General features: G+C 35.4%; 1 protein-coding gene across 1 annotated transcript in view; it reads right to left on the bottom strand.

The window, feature by feature from the left end:
* Positions 1–317: 317 nt before the first annotated feature.
* LOC142345787 (DIS3-like exonuclease 2) overlaps positions 318–17,397 on the bottom strand; it is a 93,403-nt gene continuing 76,323 nt past the window's right edge. Inside the window, exons 11-14 of the mRNA XM_075398132.1 lie at positions 11,991–12,145; positions 11,465–11,732; positions 10,882–11,091; positions 318–927 (exon numbers count right to left, since the gene is read on the bottom strand). Coding sequence (XP_075254247.1) covers positions 718–927; positions 10,882–11,091; positions 11,465–11,732; positions 11,991–12,145 — 843 coding nt within the window. The 3' untranslated portion in view covers positions 318–717. The remainder of the gene's footprint in view (positions 928–10,881; positions 11,092–11,464; positions 11,733–11,990; positions 12,146–17,397) is intronic.

The raw sequence follows: 17,397 nt of genomic DNA, 5'->3' as shown, positions 1-17,397 counted from the left end.
CACAGAAAATACCATAAGAAAACCCAAAGACAAATAAAGTTGCTACAAACTTCGTGTGAGAGCAAGTAATCACCACAGGAGACAATATTGTTCTCATTTGTTGCCAAAGAATCCCGCTCGACCTTTACCGTCATTTTGAACTAACAGGCCTTTACCTGACATAATAATAATAGCCAAAAGTTTTTGCACTGGGTTTGGATGACTTCCAATTTTAGCATTCGACACTTTTTGGATCTGTTCAGTTTGTGCAGATTTTCCACAAACGAAAAAGATCCAACTATTCTAATCAATGAGAACATACTACTGCTTAATCAATTTGTTTTTCGCTCAAAGAAATTTCTTTGTCTTTCAGAAGTTTATTAGAAAATATCAGACAGCAAAGTTGCCAAAAGAAAACAAAGTACTCCATGTTGAACACTAAAATATCTAGTTTTTCAATATTTAAAAAATTAAATATCGATCTTTCTCAGTTCATTTCAACTTCTCATTTGAAGTCATAACTTCTCAATTCAAGTCATAAGCCATCCAATCTAAAATATTTTCTGATACCCATCAATTCGTCCCCAAAATGGGCCTGTATCTGTGGACACCAATATGTAAGTGAAGATTATATTCGCAATAAAATGCATCATAACAAAATTTTTCTAATTTTCTGTGGGAGTCGTACAACGTTCGGGGTACATCAACGGTAAAGCTGGCGATTTTTATGCCATTGTATCAATCTGCGCAGAATTTGAGCTTAAGCTTAGCAGAATGTTGTGGAACATAGACGGACACATCAATGGGAACAAACAGTTTCAACTCCATCTGTCTCGGGGGAGATCTTGTTCCACATGAAAGAGAGAGGGGGAATGTGACAATGGCTTTGTTCTTCTGAGGAACTGATGGGTGCTTGATAGCCTGTATCTCGTATCCTTCATCTTGTTCCTGAAAATATCCCTAAATATTTCCCTAAGACAGCTACACACACAAATCATACCTAAAATCCAATAGTAAGGGCACCATCCTTTTCACAGAAATAACGTTAAAAAAGCCGTTTTATTCTTTAACCGCGGTGATGTATGCCATAGCCGAAGAATCGGGAAGCAGAAACTTGGAACACTACGATTCAAATGTCTCTTATTGAGGACGCATTTCACTGTCATAGGTCCATATCATGCTCAGAATTACAATCTCTTCTACGTTTGTCCTTGTTGAAGATCGCTTTAGGTTAGACACAGCCTAGCTGGAAAACCCGCCGAAAGTCTTCCAAATAATGCTGGAAGAATTTCGGTGGGCTTTCCAGCTGGAAAAGTCTTCCAAATAACGCTGGAGCTCTTATCTATTGCCTGTTTTAGTCGGGGTGGGGTTAGGGGGGGGGGGGGGGTAGCCTGGACAAGGGGGACTTAAAATTTCACTAAGCGGCTTCAAATGACGTCATTATATACCACTATTAGGATTTAAATGACCTATCCTATTTCAGTGTTTATTGTTTAATTGTTCACGAACTTAAAGGCGATATGAAGCGCAAATCACTCCAGAGGCAATTTGGTCAAATTTTGCGGTTGACGAATTTCAGGATGACAAGAAGCATATAACTCAAGAAAACTATTTGGTCTATTACTCATTTACTGAAGAAACTGTTGGCATACTTGAAATTTTGCAATTACTCATTTTTGCTGCTGAAGAATTTCAGGTTGATATTGAGCACGTATCAAAATTTTGGTCTATTACTGTTTCGTTGAAAGGGTTGTCTGCAAAAACAAAAGAAATAATAAAAAAATAACCAAGTCTCTGAAAAATAACGGGAAATTTGTGTAATTAATAATGAAAAAATTTGAGAAAAAGTAAAAACGTAAAGTTTCAAAAGTGACATTGTTCAACTAGGATATGATTAAAAATGCTTTAAAATCAGAACACTTTAAAAAATTTAAAAATAAAATAATGCCTCATTAGAAGGTCGATAAGACCTGTCATTACCAAGACTACACGACATAACAAATAACAAAATCAAATAACCATAACAAACATTGCTTACGACCAAAACTCAATGTATATTTTCTTTAAAAATGAAACACTTTAGAGCACAATAAAACTAAACTAAATAATTCAACTGGTACTTCAAAGAAAAACTGCATAGGAACTGTGTTTGATGGGGCTATGTATGAAGTAGACAAAAAACTGCAAACTGCGAGGTTAAAAACTACGTTTATATTTTTTGAAAACAATTATTCTCAAAGTCATGGAAACCATTTCATATAAATTGAAATAATTAAATTGGTTGCTTTAAAACTCCATCGCCTCCACACACCTCCACTAGACGTGACTATCTATAATATGTCAAACGACTACATAAGGAACTAAATAGAGGCAAACGATAAAAAGCTTGTAGCACCAAAGCCAAAACATCATTGCTTAAAAGAAAACAGCAATGATGACTAAAATTCAATTCCAAAAATCCATTATTTTTTAAACAAATAAATTTTCAGTCCTAACAAATACAAACAATCATTTTTCAACTAATAAAAAAAATTGATAGATTAACTGGTAACTCGTTAGGAAGCCATTTGGACCCCCCATTACTGAGACCAAGTCATATGAAAACAAAATAAAAAACACGGATAGAACTTAACAATTTAATAAGCAAATTAACGGTTTGAGCTATGCTTTGGTATCATTCTGGTCTGCAACTATCGCTAAAAACTAAAAAGCAAACAAACTTTTAAATAAACCAGCAGCTAAAAACAATGCCAATAATTTTAGGAATGGAAAAATCCTCGACTAGGCCAAAACTAGCGTTGCTACTGCTGCTCGTCAATTAAGAACACCTACTGATTTCAAGACATTGATCAAAAACAGAAATACAATTACTGAAAAAAATCTTACCATTCAAAATCTTAATGAGCGCCTAAACATTGTTGAAATCAAGACAGTTTACTCTGAAAATTCTATTTATCAATTAGAAAAAATTTTATCCAATGAAAGGTACCAGAATCGACCATTTTTAAATTTCACCAACCTGAATATCCCGAAGGACGGTAACGTACTGCAAAAATCTCAAGGTAAGCCTCAATAACGATATAGCTTCTATAAGGCATGCTTTAAGGCCAGGAAAAATTGCCCCCGTTAATGTACATTTTTTTTGCATTTGCGATAAACAGATCTGATTTTGAAGAGAGCTTCAAGGCTTGAGGGTCTCAAAAATTTGGCGTGTCAGCGAAAATTTCATTCACGTAATGCACGCTGAAAATAAAAAAGCACGTGAAATGAATATACAATATAGAATCTGCAAGTCAATGCTTTAGACGTTCGATAGAAAAAAAAGACCAAGCAGTTGACAACCGGGGTGAATTGTCAGCGTATCCCAAGAAGCAACCAAGAACCATTGCAATCACGTCCGGTAACCCATGTCGCAATTAGGGCAAAAGAAATCATATTTTTTCTCCAAAAAGTTGACGACAATAATAATTATGTTGATCATGCCTCAAAGAAACAAAATGTTGAATTCTCCCCAACTGCATCATAGGTGCTGTCATCTAATCGAAAATCCCTGTGCTTCGTTGTTCCACAACATTATAAGAGGGGTCAAAGACATTTTCCAGCTATTAGTCGCAGGCAAATTTCAACAAAAGCAAATATGGACTTCTTGGCAAAAACAAAAACGAGCATCCAAAAATTGAAACTGAAAACTGAAGAGACAAAAATGTCAGAGAGCAAAGAATTTTCGGGAAACTTCTTCAACGAACATTTTCCTTCAGTTGCTAAAAGCATTTTCCTAAAAATTACAAATAACCAAAGCACGAATTTCGGGCGATCAGTGGATCGGTCAATGTTTTTGACGGAAACAAACGTCGGTCGAAACTAAACGCCCTAAATCGTCGGCTTCTCATGGCTTAGATCTAATATCTAAAAAACTTCTCAAGACGTTTGCCAATATCCTTGCACCTTTCTAATTATCCTTTCTGATTGATCTAATTAATCAGTCGTTCAACAATCAGGAATATCCTATAGATTCCAAGAAAGCTAGGACGCTTTCGCTTCATAAACATGGATCAACGTCAGATTTAAAAAATTATCGACCCATTTCTACTCAAATGTAGTGGGTTTCTAGAAAAAAATATGTAGGAAAAACACTTTGGCTGTTGATCTAATCGCTTGACAGATGACGCGGTGCCCAGCGTTGTTGAAACCATCCGCAGCAAAAAAAAAGGAAATAATTGTACGGCTGTTTTTTTAGATCTAGAAAAAAGGTTTCGACACTGAAGAGGGCACTGAAGAGGACACTGAAGAGGACACCGAAGAGTGAGAAAACGGAATCCCTTTATTTCCGTGCTCCGTTTTTGGAATGGTTTAAAAACGATCTATCAGAGAGAACAGTGTGCATTATGGAAAACTTTTTCCGAAGAGGTTGCATCGGATAATGGAGTTGCTCACGGTTCGGTCTTAGGACCCTTCCTAATTTTAATATACTTGAATGAATTAGTGGACACTTGTAGACACTCCACGCCGTACCTGTTTGCGGGTGACAGTTGCTTGCTTTTCCCAATACAAACCTCTTGTAAAGAACTAAACAAAGATAACATTCGTTGTCGGATGGCTACATCCAACAAAGCTGGTAATCAACCACTTCAAAAGCATTTTTCTAAACTTTTTCTGAGAAAAAAGCAAGCGACAGCATGGAGACTGCCTTTTAGATAACTGTCATGGTTGCAAATGTTTAGGATTAATTATTCACTCACTTAACATTCGAAGAGAATATAAAATGTTTGCAGAAAATTTTAAAAATTCGTTTGTATTTCGGCCCGATTAAGGACGTCATGCAACCGTGAAACCCTCATTTGGTTTTATAGAAGCTCTATTGTCCCAGTCTTTGAGTATAGAATTTCATGGATATACAAAATTGGGTAATCTAGAAAAAAACGGCAGTTATAATGCCCGAAAAAATGCCGCAGACGCACACATGGATTGAAACAAAAAAAGAAAAAATAGGGAGATCCAAATTGACCGAAGTGTCAAAGTGATCTTCTTTGGTGTGTAAATTCCACATATTCGGTTAGTTACTCAAATTAAATTAAATTCAGCTTCTAAACCGAACGATAAGCATAATACTAATGTGAGCTAGCATGCGCTTTGATGATCTTTGATAACCTAATGCACCAAGACTTAAAGAACCCGCTTTATATCTTTATCCCGTTTTTTAAATTTTGACTTTCACCTTATTACGTAACTCAAAACGTGAAACGAAAATCCATTCAGTTGAAACAGTGAGTGAAGCTAGTCAGAAGTCAAGCGTGGAAATTGTGACTTATGTAAACTTGGAAAAACGTGATCAAAGGTAAAGCGAAATTTAAAAAAGGAGAGCACTTAAATAATAGCCGTTGGGATGCTAACCGCGGCTAATAAAAACTTAGTTGCAAAAATCTTCAAATAATTTTCGTCAAAAAACTGACTCAACGGTCAACATTTTTTCCTATTCAAATTTTGAACCGTTACTGAGTTGTCCTGGAAACATTTTCTGAAGTTTAGGCTGAAGTGTTACAAGATTCATGAGAAAACAGAAAAGAATGAGATGTCGAATGTGGAGTGTAATCATAGCCAAACGACACGTTCTAAAAGTGCACCGCTTGTTTTTCCAAAATAGTCGAAGACTAAACTGTTAAAAATGTCACTCGAACATAGGGGTCGAGTTTATTGACCTTTCTGTTGCAAAAAAGTCCTGAAAAAATGACTAAGCGTAAAACTGAAAATCCTGTCAACCTTTTCCAATATAATTTGATATTGCACAACAGTGTAATGAAAGAACTTGTGTTGAAGTGACTTCTATCATTTTTTCGGGGCGTTTCATAAGAGAGTATCGTCAAACGTCAACACCTGTTAATAAATATTAAATGATTATGATTAGTCCATTCCGGTTCAATTGAAGGGGAGAAAACACATTATTTAAATCAATCAAACATAGCCGGCAGATTGTCGGAAAATAGCCGCATTAGACGCTTTTGGCCTTCCATTAATTGAAACCACTAAACAAATAAGATACAGATTGACCACCAGTCCCCTAGGACACGACTAGACATTTTGAGTTAGATTCTGAATGTCAATTTCATGAGACACCTACTTTCTCTAAAAAAATCCTAAAAGAGCTTTTTAAAAGATAAAATTTGGAATCAAAAATTCAAGATTCCAATACTCAAGAATTAGTGCAAATACGTTTGGCATGACTTTGATGCACACTATTGATCTAAAACTAGTAAACGTTCATAGAATTCAATGTTCATTAAGTTCATCAAACACTATTCAATTTAACAAACTCAAAAACCCATGTATCAGCCTAGACAGAAGTTTTTTGGCCAAAAAATGTATTGTTTTGCAAGTCCATAACACAGTGGTCGCTTATTCATACTCTTTTTGTGGTTTCTTTCTCAAGGCATTCTCTAGATTTGCATCTTCCTTGCTTTTACATAGCCAGCAGATTGCCGCAAAACAGCCGCGATAGACGCTTGTGGCCTTCCATGAATTGAAAAAACTAAAGAAATAAGGCAGACAGATTGACAACCAGTCCCCTAATAGACCACTAGACTTTTTGGTTAGATTCGGAATGTCACTTTTTTGAGACACATACGCTCTATAAAGAAAAAGACCTAATGGAGCTTTTCCAAAACAAATAGTCGCAATCAAAAACTCGAGAATCTAATACACATGAACTAGGGCGTATACGTTTGGCACTACTCAGATGCACACTATTGGCCTTTACTAGTAAATGTTTATAACAGATAAAGTTCATTTAGCGAGTTCAGAAGTAATTTTTTGAAGAGTTAGGACACGAAATTGACCTATAAGCAGAACAAATGACATCAGGCACACAAAATTTAACTGCAAAGCAGCAGAAATCACTGGAATTAAAAAAAGTCAATTCTCAGAAGTCAGGTCACAAGAATCATTGATGGCAACGAGGATGTAAAAAACATAGCAGGACAAGTCCTGAAACACAATTCAAAGAATTGTATTAAATCATGACCTGACAATCACTTACTCCACTTTAAAAGGCAAATGAGAGCTGTGAGTAACAAGACTAAGCAATTAGTCTTATTAGTCCTCTTGCTAGTCCTCTTGCTAATATTAATTGATAACAAAACTAACCAAAAGTCGCAGTAAAACTCGTGGAAACTTTTTGTTAACACTTGGTATAAATGTCACAGAACGCAACAGCTACTGAAAGATACAATTAAATCAATTAGATGAAACCTCAATGACCAGCATTGAGAACTGTCATCAATGAGATTAAGTGATAAGCCAGCAATAAGTACAACAAATACTACCAAAACTAAAATAAATCACTAAGAATTGTTTTTAAAAAAAAAACGAACAAGCGGGTAGTAAGTCAAATAAAGCAATAGCTATGAATTGAAATGACTAGCTTTAATTGAAACCTTTTCAGCAATCAGTGACACCTGTCGATAATGAGAAAAACTCGCAAAACTAAAAATAAATTGATAATTATTATTGAAAACAATTAGTGTCCAAAACCATTAACTCGATAAACTTAACCTCTATTCGAAGCATCACCGACCTGTCCCTTATGAGATTAAATAATAAGACACTAAAAAGTATAACAAAAACTAAAAACTTAAAGAACTCAAAATTCAATCAAAATTTTCGAGAAAAAGTAGCGTCAAAGTAATGAAAACCCCTAGCTATTAACTCAAGCCATTAATTAGGTTCTTTTAAGCCTTATTAGCAACCAGTCAGACCTGTCATTGATGATGCTAAGGGATAAGACAACAGATATTTTTTTAAAAAGGGGGAAATCTAAAATTCACTAATATTTTATGACATGGAGATGGAACTCTAAGAACAGAAGTCAAATTGACGCACCTGAAAAAAAAGCATCTCAAAAACCACCTTGTTCAAACAACAATTTCTCACTCCACTTTAATGGTATTTTGGAAAAGTCACACCTCAAACCTACTCGATTTTTCGCTCCCTTTACTAATTCAGTGTGACCAAAATCACCACTCTAATTTGACTTCTCGCTGACGTGAAAAGGCCGAAAGAAGCGTGACCAGATCTTTAAAAAAAGACAGCGCACCAATACAATCCAAAAACCACGATGTCCCGAATAATAGCCTCTATCGCTTCGTGGCTAATAAAAGAAGAGAAATCAGTCAGATGTTCACACAACTCTAAACCTCAAACATACCCGGCAGATTGCCAGAAAATAGCCGCCGTTGATTCCAATAAACATGATTGGGAGTGAAAGAATAGATATTGAAAAAAAAGATTTTTTGTACAAAAACATTTTTTAAGTTCGATTTATTTTGATGGCATTTCGTAGTTGAACATACTTCTGTTTCTTAGAGAGAGGCTACAGGGGCTATTATCAATACCAATAAGCATTAGAGAGAGGTAACTAATACTTAGGAACTACTTTCAAATAGCGGGCATCTAAAATTGCGCTTTAACCCGTTTCTATTTTTGATTTCAATTTTTTATACTGACTCTGTTCATTTTGAACTGCTTTGCTGAGCAACTGATGTTCAAAATCACTTTTAGAAGAATGAGAGAAGAGAGAAACTAGCCTAGAGAAGTCAAAAAATTTTCATGGACATTGTTGAAAAAGGCAAAATGAGGTAAAGCGAAACACTTTTTTGTTCGACGAAGTAAAAAAAACATAGCAGGACAAGTCCTGACGTACAATTCAAAGAATTTTCATTGACTAAAAAAACTAGACCTAAAACGGACTATGAATGGGTTGGAAAAACCATTTAGAAATCCGATCCAAAAAATTGAAAAAACAGTAAAAATCAAAGTGAAATTGCCGCATGTGAACAAAAAAACCACTAGCGAGAAAGCGAATTGTTGTTCAAACACAGTTTTCTCACTATACTTTAAATTGAGAGCGAAAAAATTTCACGCCGCAAAACCACTCGCTTTTTCGCTCCATTTCCTGGTTCGGTATGACCAAAATCACTACTCCAATTTGACTTCAAAAATCATGAAAATGTGTGAACAGATCTTAAAAAAAAACATAGACGGAAGAATTCCGGAAACGACTCGAAGGAAAAAATAAACACCCCTAACAAACATAAAACTTATTCTACTGATTAACCAAAATACTTAATATAATGCTTATCCTACTGAATAACACTTGTCACATTAAAACAAGAAAATGAAAAAGAACAAGGAAAAAATAACTGACCAGAAAAGACGATAAAGCACGTGATAAAAATTTTACATTGATCTGCAAGTTTTAAAAAAACAACTTTTGGCGAAAACCAATGCAGTAGGTTTAGTTTTATTTCGTTGAATCACTGCAAATTGAGACAAAGACCCAACACAAAATTTTCAAGTAGAATAAACAAAGGTAAATGAAAAACAAAACCAAAAATATTCTCTGTAAAAATACAAAACTTGGCCACAAATTATGAATCAAATGCCATTATGCTGAATTCAAATCATTATTTCAAAAAAACTATAACACTACATCTGGTCAAGCGTCCATCAATCCAAACCATTGTCCATTTATAAATGTAAAAACGAAGAACGAAAAAAATAGAAAAAGTCAGAGATTAAGAAAAGTTATTTATAACCGTCATTGAAAAGTGCACTAAATGAATTCCAACAAAACCTCTAGAAAAGCTCCTATCAAAAGCTAGAACACTAAAAAGTAGCAAAAAGCAGACAATCAGAAGATCTCAGCCAAAATTTAAAAAAAACAAGAAAATTCGCGGAAATCTTCATAAAAATTACTCAACTATCTTTAACAAAATGAATCAAAACTAAAATCAAAACCGTCAAAACGCATCAAAAACAACTAATTTAGACAATAGGCATCCTCAATTGCTATAAAAACTTGAAGAACACAAAGGGCATTTATAGACAATTGCAATTTGAAAATTTTAGAAAAAATTTAGCCTTTTTTTATTTCACGGGAGCACATCGACCCAAAAAACGTTAATTGGACCGAATATAGTACTGGAAGACTTCCAAAACAATGAGAAATTCGAATAGGCTAAAAACATTCTGTAAGTTTAGAAAAAAAAACGAAAAACAGCAAAAAAATTAAGAAAACTCATTAAAAATTTTTCAGTATATTGTTCTTTTCTAATAAAAAAACTCGTTTAAAACCCAACAAAATGTAATCACTTGGTATCTAAAGACTCAGTAACTAACATGCGTCTATTCAAAGCCCATACAAAGCATTATAACAAAACAAAACGCAAAAAATTGCTAAAATTCGCCTAAAATTCAGCAAAATAGCTGAAAAACCAGCAAAATGGTACAAAATTGTTATTAATGACCAGAAACCTACGAACCACTATCAAAACAACCCTAAGCATCACACAATATCATAATCAAACTTCTAAACCAAAAAAATTAGCAAAAAACAGTTTTAAAAAGCCGCACGTGAACACAAAATTTCGCTCGCTTACAAATTTTGTTCACACCTCAATTTCTCGCTCTCTCGAAAACAGCGGAATGAACAAAAAACCACTCTCTTTTCGCTCCCTTCTTCAATTTTCTTCAGCACCCAAACCACTCTAAAATTTTTCATACGTTTCATTTCCTGCTTCAAAATTCACTCCAACTAAAGTGATTAAAAAAAGGACTTCTCCAATACTCCTCTTCGAGTCGTAATAAAAAAAAGACAGCGCCCCAATACAATTCAAATTCTTTGAATTGTAATAGGAGCGCTATAATAGCCGGCTGAGAAGATGAGGGCGGCTATTAATAACTTCGTTGAAAAATCAAAGTAAACTTTTTAATTTCATATGCGCTGGATGGGCGTACTAATGATACCACTCACAACTCTCTAGAATTAATTTATCTTTCGGCTAAAATTTACTGAACAAAAAACAGTTGAGCACATAGTTCGTCCCCCAGAACAAAAAGGTATCAACTTACCGCAAAGTATAGTCTCTTAACACTGTGAAAATCGTGGAGGAGCACATCAATGGACTGGTCCAATACAGCCACGACTGTGCCGTGCATCGTGATTGGTCCATTCTCTCTCACAAAGAAAACGAAGAACACCTCAATGCTACCCTCACTCACTCGCTTGGCTGCCAGTTTGTTCACATTGCAGTGATGAGCAATCTCTTCTAACTTCTTCACCTACAAGAGATACCACCACATGGACTACAATAAGAGCTGAACTGTGACAATAGAAACAAGAGTTAACACTGTGCACACTATCAATTTATACTACTTTTCTACCGTGTGAACGTCACAAAATTCACAAGACAAATTCTGGCTATCAGCAATGGAGTCACCACTCTCGTATTTCACCAGCATTCTCGCTTTGCACAGCTTGATAGTTAAGCTTGATAGTAGAAGACATTAGTCTATTACGATGTCCAGCATATTACTAGACATATTTTTGGCCTTTGATATTTATTTATCATATTGCTTACACAGCAATTTGTCATTAAGCTAATTCGAAAACTCTTTTTTTTAAAAAAGGTCTTGATCTAATTTTGTTCCGCACCTGCTTGGCGGACCTCTCCTCACTGAGAGACTGACAGTAGATGTTAAATTTGAAGTCTGGATCCTCAGCCTCTGTGAGTGAGCTGGAGTTGAAACTGGCGTTTGACTGTGTGTCCGAGTCGTCCTCTGCACACAGGGCTGCATACAACTGTCTGTGGACAATGACGTCAGGGTACCTTCTAATGGGGGATGTGAAATGTGTGTAGCAGCCCACATTGAGGGCATAATGACTGTGTGATCGATTCTCATGAGCACCCATGCAAAAGTACCTGGACAGGAACAGGTTTCGCCATAAAATGTCAAATAAATTTGGTATCGAAAATTTCCAGTTTCCTTATTAACTTTTCATGTCACAATCCTTTTGGTGCATCTTTGTTTAAAAAATCTCCCGCACGAAGGAGAATCATACCTATCAAAAACCTGCCCAACAGTTTTTGAAAAATAGCTTTTTGCTATCGATGTTGGTGAAAACTCCATCTATATCTGCCTAGGCAAAAATGAAGTGAGGAAGATAGATGGTGTTTTACTTGGCTAGCTGCATTTTCTTGGAGAACTGCTCCACGAGGAAGAGGTACTTTCCCTCGTCTTTGTCCTTGAGAGTAGAGTAGAGCAAGTCTAGACACTCAGCTATTCCTCCGCTGGTAGAGCCATCTTCCATTGTGACGTCAAACAACTCACACTCCTCAAAAGCATTTACATATTCGGCATCACTTCACTATGTGATTGAAAGGTACTTCGTCAATTTTTATCCAAATATTTCCTAAAAAGACCACATTTATTCGCCCACAATTTCCTTCTTTCACTGTCGTTCTTTTCCAATGAGCATAGAAAACTATTATATTTGGTGATTATCCATCTTATCTGTATGAGCCAAAGAATAATACTCTAGAAGACAAGGATACTCATTAATAGCCGTCACAAAATGTTCGGACACCTCATCCACTTTTGTAGCCAAAACGTTTTAGTCGTCGCTTGCGTGTGAATACTTAAGTTTGATAGCTTTTTCAAACTGAGATACATTTCCGGAGATTTCCAAGAAAAAATTTCAAGAAATTTCAAGCTGCAATTTTTACAGCTGCAATTGATCGCCGCGTAACAGATTGACCACCGAATAGATTTTGTTAGAGTAATTCCAGTACAATTTTTGCTCGTTTTGTCTTGTACTTCATTTTCAACGTTTATGTTTAATTTGATTGGAATTTTAATGTTGTAATTCCCCTTTAGCACCGATATTAGCATCAATAAGTAATGCAATTCAAAGTAGTGTGACAGTGGAAGCAGTTTCAGTTCCGTTAATCGTTCTTCATTGCTTTTGGAACTTTTGCTTAGTATCCATGATGTAGCTTTCCTTTGAATGCGTTCCATTGATTTGATTTCGGTTTCATTTGCAAACCAAATAGGTGAGGCATAGCTTATGGCATGTGTCACAAATCCAACGTACGCATAGTTTAGTCATTTTCCCCGGTAATGATGACACATTTCTCTTGAGGAAGTAAACGGCTTTCCATGCGTTTGTGCATCTTTGTGAGCATTCAGTTGCCACGACAACTTTGGAGTCGTGATTAGACATTTGAAGTTTAAAGTTCTCTCCTTATTCTCATGCGTTTTGACTGGCAGTATATGACATTTACCTTCATTTAACTTCATTTCAATTTTTGAGCACCCCATTTCAATGTTTAACATGTGTTTTAGAATTGAGTCTGTTTTAGAAGATAATAGTTTACAATCACCTGCATAGCCGAATGCTTTGCACTCCTTAATTTGTTTGGGTAGATCATTCACGTAGATGAAAAATAGCAGAGGTCCAAGCAGTGAGTCTTGAGGAACACCACTTGTTACAAGCATAGTCTCAGAAACACTATTTCTTTTACTTTGACATACCGTTTAAGATCTGATAAATAACTTCTCAAGAAATTTCCTACTACGCCCACATCTTTTTTAGAGCAGCAATTCACGAGGCACGCTATCAAAAGCCGCTTGAAATCAAGATATAGTACAAATAGTTCGTTTTCTTTGTCAGCTATTTCGTTCTATAATATATCTAAGAACCGTATAAGTCGGGCTATAACAGACCTATGTCTTCGGAACCCATGCTTAGAGTCTTCGATTATGGTTTGCGCAATATCATAAAGTTCGTCAAAGATGAGCTTCTCGAAGGACTTTTGACAAGTTGCAGTGCAAATTTAAAGGACGATGTTGCTAAATTATTGATCTGCTTTCGTCCTTAAAAATAGGTATCACCTCGCTGGTTTTCCAATATGATGGAACGTATCCTTCATTCAAGGCTGTTTTGAAAATCAGCATTAGTGATTTAGACAAGGCTGCCAAGTTTTTCAATACCGTGTTGCCTATTCGACCGGGGCCCCAAGCTGTGTTTAATTGGAGCTTGCTGAGAACATTTCGTATCTTTATTTCATCAGTTTCAATTCTATTGAACCGTTTTTCTCATAGGTTGTTCATGGGTTGTTCAATGCTAAAATTTGCATTTAATCTGATCTTCATAAGTTTTTTGATCGTTATATATCATGTTTTCGGGGTACCTGATGCACTTATGTACTAATATTAATTATTTTTGAAGATCAGAACCTTCTACCTCCTAAAATTTTGCTTTCAAACTCGGCTTGGTCTGCATTAACCCCATTACACTGACGTTTCTCAGTCCTCTTTAGCTTAATCAGCAAGCTGAGGGAAGTCTTTTTTAGCAATTTTTCTTCTCAGGGTTTCAGCGATTGTTACGAGGAGAGAAGTTCTTTTCGTTACCCAAGAGGGAGATTGGATCTATGAAAAGTTGTTTTGGGGACAATCGTTAAGAGTTTGTTCAAGTCATTTATACCATTGTTCCACTTGTTGTTTCTAAACTTCAGCAGCTCGATGTTGAAAATGTTCAGCCATTCACATTGCGCATACAGTAATCTAAACACGTGTTTGGTTTGCCCCGAGCTGACTCAGTCTCCGAACAACCTATCATTACCTCGCTGGTTTTCCAATATGATGGAACGTATCCTTCATTCAAGGCTGTTTTGAAAATCAGCATTAGTGATTTAGACAAGGCTGCCAAGTTTTTCAATACCGTGTTGCCTATTCGACCGGGGCCCCAAGCTGTGTTTAATTGGAGCTTGCTGAGAACATTTCGTATCTTTATTTCATCAGTTTCAATTCTATTGAACCGTTTTTCTCATAGGTTGTTCATGGGTTGTTCAATGCTAAAATTTGCATTTAATCTGATCTTCATAAGTTTTTTGATCGTTATATATCATGTTTTCGGGGTACCTGATGCACTTATGTACTAATATTAATTATTTTTGAAGATCAGAACCTTCTACCTCCTAAAATTTTGCTTTCAAACTCGGCTTGGTCTGCATTAACCCCATTACACTGACGTTTCTCAGTCCTCTTTAGCTTAATCAGCAAGCTGAGGGAAGTCTTTTTTAGCAATTTTTCTTCTCAGGGTTTCAGCGATTGTTACGAGGAGAGAAGTTCTTTTCGTTACCCAAGAGGGAGATTGGATCTATGAAAAGTTGTTTTGGGGACAATCGTTAAGAGTTTGTTCAAGTCATTTATACCATTGTTCCACTTGTTGTTTCTAAACTTCAGCAGCTCGATGTTGAAAATGTTCAGCCATTCACATTGCGCATACAGTAATCTAAACACGTGTTTGGTTTGCCCCGAGCTGACTCAGTCTCCGAACAACCTATCATTACCCAAACACTTAAACAAGTGAATGAATTTGCCAAAACTAAAAGGTATTCAATGAAACGGTACAGAAAACTTCGTGAGATTTTTTTTGATCAAGTTGAAAAAAGTACTGGTTAACCATACCTCATGCTGGTGTCATCAAATAGAAAAAGAGAAGACGACAACACCAAAAAATGTCAAAATTAAACAATTCTCTTGTATTTTATGACAGCAAATAGTGTTAAAGACATAAAAAAATAGCTACGCATGGAGCCATTCAGAAAGGTGTAAATCAAGAAAATTAGAACACTTAGGTTGCATTCTAATAGCACTCAGAAAAAACAATGAAAAGAGGCACTCAGAAAAACAATGAAAATAGATAAAATTGCCGATAAAATATTTCTGATATTTTGATTAAAAATCTGTAAAACTTATTGCTGATTCTATTAGCTCTTCTCAAACAACCTTCATACAATCAGTTAGTTGACTTTATATCGTCGAATCAAAGGAAGAAAAAGTGATCTTGAAAGTGAATAAAGTCATTTTTGAGAGTGAGGTAATTCTTATGGGACAAAAAATTAATCATGACAATGAACAAAAAACTTGCTGTAATAAGATTGAATGTGACACCCGCAATTCACGCACGCGATTCAGTTAAAATTGCACACAATGAAAAAAAAGCAGATTTAAAGTAATTGTAATACGCTGCAAGCGAAAATCTTGACAACGAAATAAAACATAAACCGACTAATGTCGAAGAATTGCTCTCGAACGACAGGCGAGTGGAAAAACATTTAACCACGCCAGGATTCGAACCATCGGCCTCCCGACCTCTGAGCACAAGCACTGGCCACTCGGCTATCAGACACTTCTTGCTGCTATGCTCCAACCAACTTTATATTAGCAACAAGCTTTACTTCAGAGTGAGAGCAATAAATATCACTCAAAAATGAAGAACGAAAGCAAGAAAAAGTCACTTGAGAAGTCAAAATATGTTCTAGAAGAAAAGTGCAAAAATGATCAAGCAAAAAATTTGCATAAAAAAGACCAACACGTTTACAATGATTGCTATGAACTTCGTTCAGGAGCAATTAAAAAAACATGACAGGGCAAGTGCTGAAGTACAATTCAAAAAATTATTCACTAAAAACAAAATCAATCCAAACATTACAGTAAATATATTCCAAAAAGTATGTAGAAAAAACACGATCAAAGAATGTGAAAATACAGCAAAAAGAGAAGTTAAAATGCCGCATGCGAACAAAAAATCACAATTGAGAAAGCGACTCTAACACATTTTTGTTCAAACACATCCCTTTGACAAGAAAATCCAGCTTCTCGTAACTGTCACCTAGTAACGCGCCCAAAAATAAAATCAAGTTAAAATTGAAAAAAATAGTCGAGAAAACCAACTAAACAACAAAACTTCTGTTGAATTTAAAAAAGAGAACTCCTAACAGTGCAAAAGGCAGCCATGTCTGGCTCACAAAAGCCATGTCAGGCTCACAAATTTGACTATTTTTGAAGAAAAATTGATAAACTGCAAGAAATTGGTAATAAAATTTACAAATTCTCTGTAACGTTTCTCAACAAACGGACTGTTTTAACACATCATAACTAATCATTTTGTATCTAAGAAATTCTTTGAGCAATAGGCGTTTTTTTCAATTGAATGCAATAAAAAAAACAACGGCCAAAAATAACAGAAAAACCTCCAAAATTCCATATAAAATGGATTAATTACAAATATTTTTAGAACACTGGCAGAAATTCTTATACTATTCACACAAATAGGCCAAAAAATCTAAACAAAAAACGGATTGAAAAAGCCCCAAGTGAAAAAAAATTCGATTGCATAAAGAAAACTTTTTTCGAGTAACTCAATTTCTCGCTCACAAAACAGCATTATGAAAAAAACTGCCCTCTTTTCGCTTCATTTTCCAATTTTGTTCAACACTAGAGCGATTCAAAAATTTTCCATGTGATTCATTTCCTGCTTGAAAATTGTATTACCAGTAACGTAATGTTAAATACTTAGCAATAAATCAGTCGAACATGCTAAAATGTAAACAAAAATTATGTAGAAGTGAAGGGAATTTATGACCATCAGTCAAATTTTATGTAAACATAGCTGGCAGATTGCCAGAAAATAGCCGCAATAGATTCGTAGATAAGCAGTCTAAAAAAACAGCAAAAAGACAGACCAAAAAACTGTCTTTTCATTGAAGGCTGATCTGTTATATTTTGATTAAAAATCTG

Source organism: Convolutriloba macropyga, chromosome 9 (assembly GCF_964194025.1).
Source record: "Convolutriloba macropyga chromosome 9, txConMacr16.3, whole genome shotgun sequence".
NCBI lineage: Eukaryota > Metazoa > Xenacoelomorpha > Acoela > Convolutidae > Convolutriloba > Convolutriloba macropyga.
The sequence above is the reverse complement of the archived record's forward strand: the minus strand, read 5'-3'. Positions and strand labels throughout refer to the sequence as shown.